A 13,268-nucleotide genomic window follows, 5' to 3' on the forward strand; every position below is an offset into this window, starting at 1 on the left:
CGGAATGAAATCCAGCATGCAGAGTGACTTGACTCCGGAAGCTGGTGATTCCCTCTCTCTCTCTCTGGGAACAGTGCCCCCTCCAACTCCTCCTGGGCTTGTGGTGCCCCCAAGAGCCCGCAGGCAGGCACTTGAATCATAGTCCTGCTGTGCAGAAGGGCTTAGGGAGCCTCCTCATTGGTCTGCAGAGAAATGCAACAGAGAAAAGCCTGAAATCATTATCCATTCGCTTGTAGTTTGGTTCTTAGATGCCCTAACTTTGCTACCTGGACCCAGACTCATGATGTGTCCCTGTTTTCTATCTGTGTAGAAGCTTGGGAGAAACAGGGTGGGTCAAGGCAAGCTTCTGACTGCATTAAATTTTTTTGTGAATTGGCTATTGAAATAGAAGAGAGCTCACATGGAGAGAACTGTTCTTTTTTCCAAAGGCTCTTCTATTCCACTGAGCAGAGGTTCTAGAGGAGGAAACCCCAGAGGTGATTCCCGGAGACAGCTCCCGACAGCCACGGCTGGTTCCTTGCTGAAGCATCGTCGTCCAGCGCCGTGGCGGGAGCGGGACGAGCGGGAGCCGCCGCATCCCAGTCTCTTCAATCTTTCCGTTTCCGTTTTCAGCCCTGCTTCATCCCTGCTGTGCCTTTGAATCCCGTGAGTAGCTGGAGTGTCGGCCAGATGTCTAACTATATTATTTATTGGCTGCATTTCTCCTTCTGTTGGAGAAGGTGCTCGGGGTTTCGAGCCCAATCAGAAACGGTTGTAGTTTCCCACGTGAAGGGCCCTCCGCTGCCCGGCCGCCTGCTGGCTGCTAGAGATGGCACAGGCCCTGCGAACGGCCCGCGGGGTTTGATGCAGTTTGTGTATTTCTGTGCACAGCCATCCATCAGGGAGGCTGCATCCCTCTCTCCTGGGTGAATCTGTTCCTTAACTTCATCTTTCCTACGCCGTTTGAGTACATGATTTTGGCCACCATCATTGCCAACTGCATTGTCTTGGCCCTGGAACAGCATCTTCCTGAGGATGACAAGACCCCGATGTCCCGCAGACTGGTATGTGCCTCCTTCCTTCTCCTCTTTCCCCAGTCCCTTCTCTCCCCCAGTGGTTCCCTTCTCCTTTGCTTCCTCACCTGGCCCCCTCCCCCACCGCCCGCTACAGTTCAGTGAGGACTTTGTTCTTTGCTGAGGGACATGCTGGTGACAAACCCCACTGGGAGGCCGAAGGACGAGAGGACTGACCTTTCTAACTCCCGCTCCCAGAAGTTCTGAGGGCATCACAAACACTTGTGGACACACGGTGTGGTAGCCAGACAAGAGGAAAGGGCAGGAGCAGGGGCCATTAACTTCACTCCCCTGCCTAACGGATTGGGAAGCGAGAGGGAGAAAGAAGGGTGCTCCAAGCCTACGTGCCTTCACAGTGCTGAGCTTTGTAGGTGTCGTGTCCGTACTCTCCTTAAAGCAAGGAGTCACGTGTCTAGTGTATTCTCCCAACAGAGGACAACCTAATAGCTTAAAATCTAAATGTATGCATAAGCGGCTTCAGCCTAATTACCTGCAGAAGAGAACCCTCGAGCTTACAGGGTAAGTGAAGGCCAGCAGAGGAAAAGCCAACTCTGGGGGTGCCCAGGTGGCTCAGTGGGTTAAGCCTCTGGCTTCGGCTTTCATTCAAAGCACACAAAGAAAGAAGGCTCAGGTCATGATCTCCGGGTCCTGGGATTGAGCCCCGTATTGGGCTCTCTGCTCAGCAGGGAGCCTGCTTCTTCCTCTCTCTCTCTGCCTACCTCTCTGCCTACTTGTGATCTCTTTCTGTCAAATAAATAAAATCTAAAAAAAAAAAAAAAGGAAAGAAAAGCCAACTTTGCCAGGGTGAAGCCAGAAACGTCAGCCACTCTCCTGGGAAGAGGTCTGACTTGACTCTGACCCCCCATACCTATCCCTTCCGGCAGCTGGCTCCCCAAGGCTTCCGGTGCGCTTGTGCATTCCCCGAGTCCTTCAGCGAGTGCACTCACTTCCCACTTGTACTCAGATGTCCTGTAGGAGCGAGGAGTAGTCAGAGTGGAGAGGGTGGCCGGGGCGTGACTTTGTCTGCATTCCCCCAGTCCCTTAACCAGAACCCATGCTTCTCATCCCGCAGGAGAAGACGGAACCGTATTTCATTGGGATCTTTTGCTTTGAAGCTGGTATCAAAATTGTGGCCCTGGGGTTCATCTTCCATAAGGGCTCGTACCTCCGCAATGGCTGGAATGTCATGGACTTCATCGTGGTCCTCAGTGGGTGAGTCCTTTTCCAGTCAGTCCTTTCTGGTGTGAGGGGTTGTGCCCGTGTGGTCTTGTGGTCCTGAAGTGACTGGTACAAGGAACCCAGGGGTGGGAAGGCGGTGCGGGGAGTAGGGTCAGAACAAAAAAGTTCAAGGATGAGATTCCTCACGGGGCTAAACCATAGGTGACCCATGTGCAGGGGGAACGAGTACTCTGTGGGGATGCTTGTGGCATTCTGTAGAGGTTACAGAACCAAAGTGTGGCTGCTTCTGCTTCTGGTTTTCATTTGGTGTTTGACTAGTGCTGGACACACATATCCCAGTGAGTCTTTGCACTAAAGCACACAGCTTGCGCTAGCCTGAGGGGCCCCCAGCAAAATGGGCCCCAAATGCCATGAGATGCAGTGTTTCCTTGAATGTTGAAGAAGAACCACCCCCTGCAATGATATTTTCTTAACTGATCATTGAGACTTGTGTCCCGACCACAGAACTTTTTATGATTTGCGGATTTATTAATAGGAGTATAAAATTGAAACACATTAAAATATTTGATAAGTAATCCTGAATTATTGCTGATGCAGTGTCATATTTGCATTATTTAAATATTTGATAAATCATTTTTTGGAGAATGAATATAGTATGGCCTCTATTGGGGCCCATCCAATGCCATTAGCAGCATATGTGATGGCCTTGGGACTGGTGGTAATGGGCATGACTTTCTGGGCTTTTGTGGTTGCTCGCTGTTGTTTGTGTCTGGTGGCTTTTGGTGCCTGCATGGGAGGGTAGTGGCCCAGGCCTCATGGGGGAGCCCCTGGCCTGTGTGGGCATGACTGCGGCAGTAAGGGGTGTGACTTGAGAAGTCCCATACCCAGCTGCTTGCCAGACCTGTGTGGAAAAGAAGAGAATGCAGTAGAAAAGTGAGGAGGGGAATCTAGGAGCCACCATTATGACTGATCAAAAGGAGGGGGGAACAAAGAGGAAATTTGTTCCAGGGAACAGAGGAGCGGAGGTAGATAAAGTCTGAGGAAAACGAGAGCTTGGGAATGTTCGCGTCCACTCATGTCTTGTGGAACACATGCAGTACTCATACTTTAACCTTCCCACCAATCGCGATTAGGTGAAAGAGAAGAAGGGGAAGGTGTGTAGGACTGGAATGTTCGAATGCGGCTCATCAGCAGGCAAACCACTAGTACAGGGAACAGGTAAATGGAGACTATGATGTTTAAAAACATTTGTCTTATGGGAGGATTTTCTGAAGGTTACTCTTATAAAAAAAAAATTCTACTGAATCTTAAACACGGCTTCGTCTATGAAGATAATTTGTACATAGTGTTTCAGAAGTGCGTGGTCATCGACAATGCAGCACACCTGGGCCATGTTTCTCATGGTTTATTTTTTTCAGCTTTATGGAGGTATGATTGACAGATAGAAATTGTATATATTTAAAGTGCGTGTTGTGATGTTTAGATACACACTGCAGAATGATTACCACAATCAAGCTAATGAACATACCCGTCATCTCACACGGTTACCTGTTTCATGTGTGTGGTGAGATCACTTGAGCTCCACTCTGCAAATTTGAAGTGTATGGTACATTATTATTAACTGTAGTCACCGTGTGGTCACCATGCTGGTGTCCGGGACTTACTCCTCTGTAGCTGATAGTTTGCACTCTTGACAGGTTTCTCCCCCACTCCCAGCTCCTAGCAAGTACCATTCATTTCTCTGTTACTGTGAGTTCGATTTTTTTTTTTAAGGTTCTGCATAGAAATGAGATCATGAAGTAGTTTTCTTTTCAGTGCTTGGGTTATTTCAGTTAGCATAATGTCCTCTGAGTTCATCCGTATCATCGCAAATGGCATCATTCTTTTTTTTAAGGCTAAGTAGCATTCCTTTGTCACCCACCGATGGACTTTGAGGTTGTTTTCCTATCTTGGCTATTGTGAATAATGCTACAGCAAACATGGGGGTGTAAGTATCTCTTCAAGTTAGTGGTTTTATTTCCTTTGGTTATATACTCAGAAGTGGAATTGCTGGATTTATGGTATTTCTATTTTTAATTTTTTGAGGAGCCTCTATACTATTTTCCATAGTGACTGTGCCAATTTAACATTTGCACCAATAGTGCGTGAGGGCTCCCTTTTCTCCACGTCCCCGCCAAGGCTTCTTATCTTTTGACTTTTTGATAGTGGCTTGATGATGTTTTAAATGTCCCTAACATAAGTAATACTACTATATCGTGAGAGATCTAAACGAGAATCTGAGTCCTTTAGAAATATTGTGATTCTATCTGGGAGCAAAGTACCACATACTGCAATGCATGTGGTTTATATGTCCACATTGTGTGCGCTCTTGGTCCTGTTGAGTTCTGTATGTGTCAGAGGCCATTTGAAATTTCTCATCTCACCATTTACTTATTTAGAGAGTTGGGGGGCGCAAAGAAGAGGAGGAGGGAGAGAGACACTTAAGGAGGTTCCACACCCAGCACAGAGCCTGATGTGGGGCTCGATCTCACAACCCTGAGATCATGACCTGAGCTGAAGTCAAGAGTTAGATGCTTAACTGACCGAGCCACCCTGGTGCCCCTCATCCATTTATTTTTATTTTAAATTATTATGTGTCCATTAAACAAAATATTGGAAAGTCAAAAGAGAAAAACAGTTTACTGATGAAGAATTCATAACTGTTTGGTGGTGTTTCCTTCCAGACCTTTCAGTGCTAAGGAAGTTTTCTTATCAATGCATATAATTTTGCGGCCTTTTGTCAAAGCCGTATGGACATAGTACATATTACTCTATATTTTGGTAAAAATCTGTAATGCTCGACCAGCAGTTTATTACATGGATGTCCATGGAAGATGAGGACTTCTCCATTTTTAAAGATTTTATTTATTTATTTGACAGACAGAGATCACAAGTAGGCAGAGAAGCAGGCAGAGAGAGAGGAGGAAGCAGTCTCCCTGCCGAGCAGAGAGCCCGATGCGGGGCTTGATCCCAGGACCTGACCATGACCTGAGCCAGAGGCAGAGGCTTTAACCCACTGAGCCACCCAGGCGCCCCGACTTCTCCATTTTTTCCATGATTTGACAGCGAGGTTGCCTTCTGGTTTGGGCTATTTTAGTTAATGATTAAAAGTGTTGCAGTGGGCAAATATTAACTGCTTGCTGAATGCTGACTGTGATACTGGTCAACTGTTAAGGTGCCAGCTGTCCTGGAGAAGAAGAGGATGGTGGATGAACAGCTGCCCTGCTTCTAGGAAAGTAGTATATGTAAGTTGGGATGCCTTTTGCAGCCAAATGTTTCCGAATAAGTCGCTCAGTACCATACCAGTTAAAACCTTTTGTGGCATGTCCAATGCGTGGAAGATGAACACTTGCTTTCTTTCTCTTTGCTGCTAATTCTCATTTTGTTCTCAGGATGTGTTACTCTGATTTGGTACCGGTAATACAGGGATGCACACCTTAATTGGGAAAGTCCTCTGGCTGTTTGCCAGGGCTTCCATTTGCATAGCAATTTGCATAATAATAAATTTTCTATCTCTAAAAAAAAAAAAAAAAAAAAAAAAAAAAAAGTGTTGCAGTGTACGTCTTTAGGACATCACATTTTGAGAGGCATCATGACAGGTTGAAGTGCTTCTAAAGGTGGCTCTGCCGTTCTGGTGTGGGGTCTGGCCGCTAGTATGTGTGAGGGGAGGTGGAGACACTGGACCCTTTGACAGGATGGGAGAAGACTGTTGGAAACTGAGGCACAGGCTTCCCAGAAGGGTTGCCATGTGGCTTGAGGAGCAGGTTTGTAGGAATCACCAGGATCTTTCCATTAGCATGGCCAGGAAGGTCCTCCATGTCCTTGCTTGCCTGTGTCGGGGTGCACACGAGTGGGCCCAGGTGGTGACCCCGAGGCCATGTCACTCATCCTCTTCATTCTCTGAGGGCCTGCTCAGCCCTCCAGCCTCTTAATAGTGGCTCTTCAGACTTTGCCAAAATGTCCCTGCTGTCCATTGGAACCAACAGGACTTTGTCCCTGTTCTTACACCTCCCGATTCCTTTCTCTCTCCTTAATTCCCACATGAATGTGCCCCAGGGAAAAGGTTTGGTGCTCTAGAGGTTCCTGCTGAGGGTTCCCCAGGAATGGCTCCTCGGATTTAGCCTGCGGTGCACATGGCATGTCACACAGCACAGCGCACTGCTCCCCAGTGCCCGTTTCTCAAGCTGGAGCATCGTCGACGTTAGCCCGTGTCTTACAATAAGGACACGATATTGTGTAATTGACAGCATTTTTCTTTCTGTCTTTGCTAAGAAGGAGCTCACAGGATACCTTACAACTCTTGGGGTCTTAGAAGCAGTGAGATATGTTATAATACCAACCAGGCAGCCAAGCAGATCAGCCTCTTGATGTGACTCATTGAGTCCTCAGGTTGGTTAAGTGCTCTGTCCGAGGTCACTGCTTCTTGACTGCAGCTCGTGGTTCGGCACTGTGCCCTTTGACCCAGGGCTGGTGCTTTGCCTGGGACAGCCCCCCTCCGGGCTTCCTGACATCCGCCACTGCAGTGGTCCCTGCTGGCAGCGCCTACTTCCCACTGGAGTTCCAGGTGTCCCTGCACATTTTCCTCCTGTGTGCAGAGGGAATGACAGGTGCTGGAGCGTGACACAGCGCCTCCGGCTGAGACTGCACAACTTCTCAGCTCTCAGCGTGTGACTCGAGGAGAGGGACCGACGGAGGGGGTGTTGAGGTGTCAGACGGCTGGTTCGGTGAAAGACCTTCTATCAGTGACCTTTGCTAAGGAAGGAGTAGCTGGGGACTGGGTCCCTCTGACCTTCCAACCTCTGGTATTCTTAGGTCTGTAAGTTGAGAGAGTTCATGGTTTAGGAAGCTAATGTATGTGCTTTATTCATCTAAGGCTCATAATCCCCCAAATGAGGTCTTATTATCCTCATGTCATAGACGAAGAAGACAGGTTCGGGGAGGGACTTACGAGAAACTACTCGATGCAGGACTTGAGCCCACATCTGCTGGCACCAGGGTCCTTCTTCACACTGTCAGCCACCTGCCAAGCTGACGGGCTCTGTGTGTTGTATGCAATCTCTGTGAATGCGTGTTCCTTCAGTTCCCTTGATGCAATGTGGGGTGCGCGGTGCATGATTTGGCAAATATCCCCATCCCAGAGCTGCAGCTTCCCATGTGACTTCAGGAGGACCCGAGTCCCATATGTCCATCCTAAGACTTGTCTCTGTGGTTAAGAAGCCCTGTAGCTTAGTTCTTGTGGGGTTAATGTATAAAAGCTGAATCACAAGTTCATTAATAGGCTTGTTCGTTCATTCACACGTTTACCCATTTTTTGAACAAACTTGTATCATGGAACACTCGAGCAAGTGCTAGGACTGTGACACACCAAAGTTAATATATTCTCATTTCTCCTAAAAGACAGTGGAATTTGCCATTCCTTTAACAAACTAGTACCTTACATAACTTGGGATCTCTTGTATTGGTAACAATTTAGGACATGTGGTTTCTAAACATTTGTTAGGCCACCTGGAAAATTCTACATTATTTGAAGTCCTTATCCCCTAGTAGTCTTTATAATAAATCATAGTACCTGGAAGAGCTGGGTGACTGATAGAGGAGGATGGGAGCGCAAAGATGCTCCTCGGCTGTGGCTAAGAATAGAGAAGAAAGGGTGAGGACTGTCTTTCTTTCTTTCTTTTTTTAAATTTTAATTAATTAATTTTTTTTTTTTTTTGGTGCTCCAAAATTCATTGTTTATGCACCACACCCAGTGCTCCCTGCAATACATGCCCTCCTTAATACCCACCACCACCCTCCCCTCCAAAACCCTCAGTTTGTTTCTCAGAGTCCACAGTCTCTCATGGTTCCTCTCCCCCTCCGATTTCCCCCAACTCCCTTCTCCTCTCCATCGCCCTATGTCCTCTGTGTTATTCCTTATGCTCCATAAGTAAGTGAAACCATATGATAGTTGACTCTCTCTGCTTGACTTATTTCACTCAGCATAATCTCTTCCAGTCCCATCCATGTTGATAATAAAAGTTGGGTATTCATCCTTTCTAATGGAGGCATAATATTCCATTGTATATATGGACCACATCTTCTTTATTCATCTGCTGAAGGGCATCTTGACTCTTTCCATGGAACACAGTGGGCATATTGACTCTTTCCACAATGGCCATAGGTGACTGTGGCCATTGCTGCTATGAACATTGGGGTACAGATGGCCCTTCTTTTCACTACATCTGTATCTTTGGGGTAAATACCCAGTCGTACAATTGCAGGGTCATAGAGTAGCTCTATTTTGAATTTCTTAAGGAATCTCCGCACTGTTCTCCAAAGTGGCTGCACCAGCTTGCATTCCCACCAGCAGTGTAAGAGGGTTCCCCTTTCTCCGCATCCTCTCCAACACACAAATGGCTAACAGACACATGAAAAAATGTCCATCATCATTTGCCATCAGGGAGATTCAAATCAAAACCACATTGAGATACCACCTTAGAGCAATTAGAATAGCCAAAATCAACAAGACCGGAAACAACAAGTGTTGGAAAACTGTCTTTCAACACTATTCCTCTCTGTAGCCTTAGGGCCTGGATTGTAGTAGGTAAATGTCAGTTGAATTGAATCCTTTGCTTCATCCCAGAATCTCTCATCACCTATAGGATGCAAAAGAGAGTGTGGAGGGAAGCCTGGGCTTGGGCCTAGGGAAGTGTTATCTGTTACCAGTCCTTCACCTTAATCTACAATGTCTCTCTCACGTAGCTATGACTCGTCCCAGCTGGCTCTCATCATTCTGATCACTCTGTTAGAGAAAGGAGAGCTGGGAATTCAGTCTCCCAGACACCTGGGTGGCTCAGTGGGTTAAGCCTCTGCCTTCGGCTCAGGTCATGATCCCAGGGTCCTGAGATCGAGCCCCACATGGGGCTTTCTGCTCTGCAGGGAGCCTGCTTCCTCCTCTCTCTCTGCCTGCCTCTCTGCCTACTTGTGATCTCTGTCAGATAAATAAAGAAAAGATTTAGTTAGTAAATTCACTCAGGTTAGTAAGAGGTACAGGGTTCTAGTCACTTGGGCCTGTTTTCAGGGTTCTCAGTGTTACCTTTTGGGGATTGCTTCCTGGGTGATGGCGTCGGGGGTAGGGTCAGGGCGAAATATTGAAGACCCAGCCTTCTAGACGTAGCTGTAGGGGGTGGTAAGGAGAAAGCAACAGGAGTGAGTCACCTGCCACTTGCGGTACAGTGAAAGCTGCTGTTTGTTAACCCACGTGCCAAAGACTGTGTAGTATGTAATCCCACATGCACACGTATGGATGTGTGTATGTATGTTACTGCTCAGAGCATGCTGTGCCAACAGTTTGGCATCCTTACTGTGGGAGATGACCTGTTTTGACTATTCCTTAACTATGAGTGTCTGCATGCAAGCCCTGGAGAGTGGGTAGGTGTATCTAAGCTTGGGGCTTTTCCTCTTTTTTTTCTACTGAGCCCCTCACTCCACCCTTCTGTCTTCCTTCACGAGACGTGGTCGCACACCCACAGTGTGCCCGGCACTGTGCTCGGTGTGCGTGGCTGTGGGTGGGCTGGGGCTGAGTGTCCCACGCCGGGACCCACATGTAGTGAAAACCAAGAGGAAGGGCAGCAACCTACCTTTGGGGGGGATTAGGGCAAACTTTCCGAAAGAAGTAACATTTAAATTCGGATGCAAGATGGGCAGGTGGGATTGAGACAAGGAAGAGGAGGTTTTCAGGGGAAGGAATGCTTCGTCCAAACCCTTGCAGCTGCAAGAGGGAGAGTAAGCAGGACCGTTCTGGGGTGTTGGCTGGTGGCGTCTGAGAGCTCAGCCTGGAGGTCTGCAGGAGCTCAAGCCGGCCTGGCCCGGGAGCCGGGGTGGGGGGCAGTGGGGAACCCCTGCAGGCTTTGAGCTGGACTGGAATGATGCGTTCTAAGTCTGCACAGGACTTCTTTATCCTGGAAGCAATCCATTCTGAGGTCTTGGCAGGGAGAGGAGAGGGAGCCATGACCATGTCTTTGGCTGCAGTTTGGGGGGATGTGCATAACCAAGCCGAGAAGAGGAGAGATAAAGGAAGAAGGAGCAGGAAAGAGGAAAGCCAGAGGACATGCTGGGGGCTGCCAGCGCAGGTCCCCAGCTTTTCCTGAGCAGCACACGCCGAGTGCTTCAGCCTGAAGCCTGTTGGTAGGAGGGTGGTATCTGGAGCTAAATATACATTGATAGGTATTTTTAGAGGGCTTCTGTAAGGAGGCCGCCCTAATACACGAGTTTCCTGAGCAGCTACAGATCGAGGAAAGCAGTTTCCCGGTGGGAGCCCCGTCTCCAGTGCCGAGAATGTGGGGGAGGTGTTGCGAACGCAGTCCCGGGGCCCCCTGCCCGATTTAAACCTCTGTGGTAATAGTACCACAACACTTGTATTTATATACCGTGAGCCTGGCAGGATTTACAGACCCGCCCTGTGCTCATCCTCTCTGCTCTCCGTGGGTGAAGCGGGGGGTGGGGGGCACAGGAGGGCTCGGTGAGGGGGGGGGGGGGGTTGGGGCTCGTCATTTGGGAGATGTCTAACCCCACACTGGGGGCACACGGCTGCTGCTTGCGGCAGCTCCTTTCATCAGAACATTATTATTACTATTTTTTTAAAGTGCGTTTTCCTCCAGATAGATAAATGATGGGAAGGCTGGAGTTAGAATAAGGAATTTTGTTTCTCGCGGAGCTTAGAGATCTCTCAGGTCTGTGCCAGTGAGAAACCCAGTTCCTTCAGGGAGACTCTGAATGAGGGTCCCAGGTGGTAGTGGACAGGTGGGTGAGTGGGGATTACTCCTTGAGTGCTGCGAAATTGTCCTTTCATACAGGACATTTTTTCAGTATTGAGAACTATCTTTGAGTCACTCAAAAGATATTTATTGAGCAGCTACTATGTTCTGGTTTTAGCATCGTTTCTCTTTCCTGAATGGCTGCTTCTTGCCTCCCCCACTGACTGACAGAAGCTGGAACTGGAGAGAACCGAGTAAGGCCTGAATTGGCCGTGGTGTTAATAAGGAGGGAGTGGGAGAGGGAGTGGGAGAGGCTTCAGAATCCTTGGGGAGGTCAGTTTGGGGCTATTTTCCTGGCTTTACGTCCATTCAGAACAGCTTAGAGAAAATATGATGGCAAGTTGCTTTCTAAGTCAGACCGTGTCCCTCCTAGGGCCGTCCAGTGCCTGCCCTCCGGTGCGTGCCCTCCGGTGCGTGCCCTCCCGTGCGTGCCCTCCCGTGCGTGCCCTCTTCCACGTGTGTGAGTGCGTGTGGGAGAGCGTGGCAGCAAGGGCGTTCCGTGGCATGTCTGCAAAGCAGAGATGGATGTAGCATAAATATTCATTCTGTCGGATTACCAGGTAGGCTTCTGAATTGAGGGGCGTGTTTACATTTGCCTTCTGTGGCTGACGCACGTCCCCTCACCTAGGCAGAGAGGTGTCCCCTGGAGTCTGTGTTGCAGATGGAGTCCACCGTGAAGCTCAAGTTCATCCGTGTGAAATGTGCAATTCAGCAGCACTATTTAATGCACGTCTCCCTGAAGTCAGGAGCTAGCAGAGGTGATGAGTGCAGAGTGGTTGCCCACAGGAGGGGTTGAAGGGAAGCAGGACAGGTGTTGAAAGGAAAAAGAAGGTGTACAGAGCTTAAAGAGAAGACACAAAGGAAAGTGAAGTTTACAGTTACTAAAACTTGATTACTGAATTTCAGATTTAGGAGGATGCTAAATTGCCCTGGCTTTCCCTTATTTATTTATTTTTTAAAGTTTTTTTTTTTTTTTTTTTTTTTTTTTAATTTAAGAGTGAGAAGGAGCAGTGGGGAAGGGCAGAGGGAGGGAGAGAGAGAGAGAAGCAGACTCCCCGCAGAGCAAGGAGGCAGACGCGGGGCTCAATGCCAGGACCCAGAGATCATGCATGACCTGAGCCAGAGGCAGACACGTAACAGGCTGAGCCACCCAGGGGCCCCTTGGCTTTCCCTCATTTATTATCTGTCACAGAAGAGCACACGGAGGCCCCAGAGGCCAAGCAACTTGTGGAGGGTGTCCCAGCCGGATCGCGGTGAACAGGGACCCACCGCCTGGTTTGTGGTTGTGCCCCACTGTCCCTGACAGTGGGAAGCTGCTGCTACTTGATTGTGCTTAGGCCGTCCAGCTGGGGTGGGAGGAAACATTTCATTAGCTGGAGTATATATGCGGATCTTCTATGGGAACAGTTTAATCTAGGGGACTGAATGTTTCGGGGCTTGTGGGCTCTGGTCCTGACACTACAACGCATTGTCTCCGTGATGCTGGGTGACACTTCAATGATCTCTACCTCAGTTTCCTTTGTGAAGTGAGGACAGCACTTGCTCTAACTTTTTCACTGTGTCTTGTGACAAGTGAATGAAATAATGACGATGCCAGTGTTGATGGTGATGGCTCCCATTCCACCAGGCGCTCACATGTCTTATTTTATTTTATTTGTTTATTTAAAAATTTTTTTTTTAATTTTTTAAATTTATTTTCAGTGTTCCAGAATTAATTGTTTATGCATCACATCCAGTGCTCCATGCAATGCATGCCCTCCTTAATACCCACCACCAGGCTCACCCAACTTCCCAATCCCCACCTTATCAAGACCCTCAGATTGTTCCTCAGACTCCACAGTCTCTCATGGTTCGTCTCCCCCTCCAATTTCCCCCAACTCCCTTCTCTTCTCCATCTCCCATGTCCTCCGTGTTATCTCTTATGCTCCACAAGTAAGTGAAACCATATGATACTTGACTCTCTCTGCTTGACTTCTTTCACTCAGCATCATCTCTTCCAGTCCCGTCCATGTTGCTACAAAAGTTGGGTATTCATCCTTTCTGATGGAGGCATAATACTCAATAGTATATATGGACCATATCCATATCTTCTTCATCCATTCATCTGTTGAAGGGCATCTTGGTTCTTTCCACAGTTTGGCGACCGTGGCCATTGCTGCTATGAACATTGGGGTACAGATGGCCCTTCAACAGATGAATGGAT

The 13,268-nt window shown here is 48.3% G+C and overlaps 1 protein-coding gene across 1 annotated transcript in view; it reads left to right on the top strand.

Moving 5' to 3' along the window:
* Positions 1-13,268, top strand: part of CACNA1E (calcium voltage-gated channel subunit alpha1 E) — a 494,904-nt gene that overhangs the window by 205,186 nt on the left and 276,450 nt on the right. Inside the window, exons 5-6 of the mRNA XM_059412718.1 lie at positions 938-1,043; positions 2,125-2,264. Coding sequence (XP_059268701.1) covers positions 938-1,043; positions 2,125-2,264 — 246 coding nt within the window. The remainder of the gene's footprint in view (positions 1-937; positions 1,044-2,124; positions 2,265-13,268) is intronic.

The sequence above is a fragment of the Mustela nigripes genome, chromosome 10 (genome assembly GCF_022355385.1).
Source record: "Mustela nigripes isolate SB6536 chromosome 10, MUSNIG.SB6536, whole genome shotgun sequence".
Lineage (NCBI taxonomy): Eukaryota > Metazoa > Chordata > Mammalia > Carnivora > Mustelidae > Mustela > Mustela nigripes.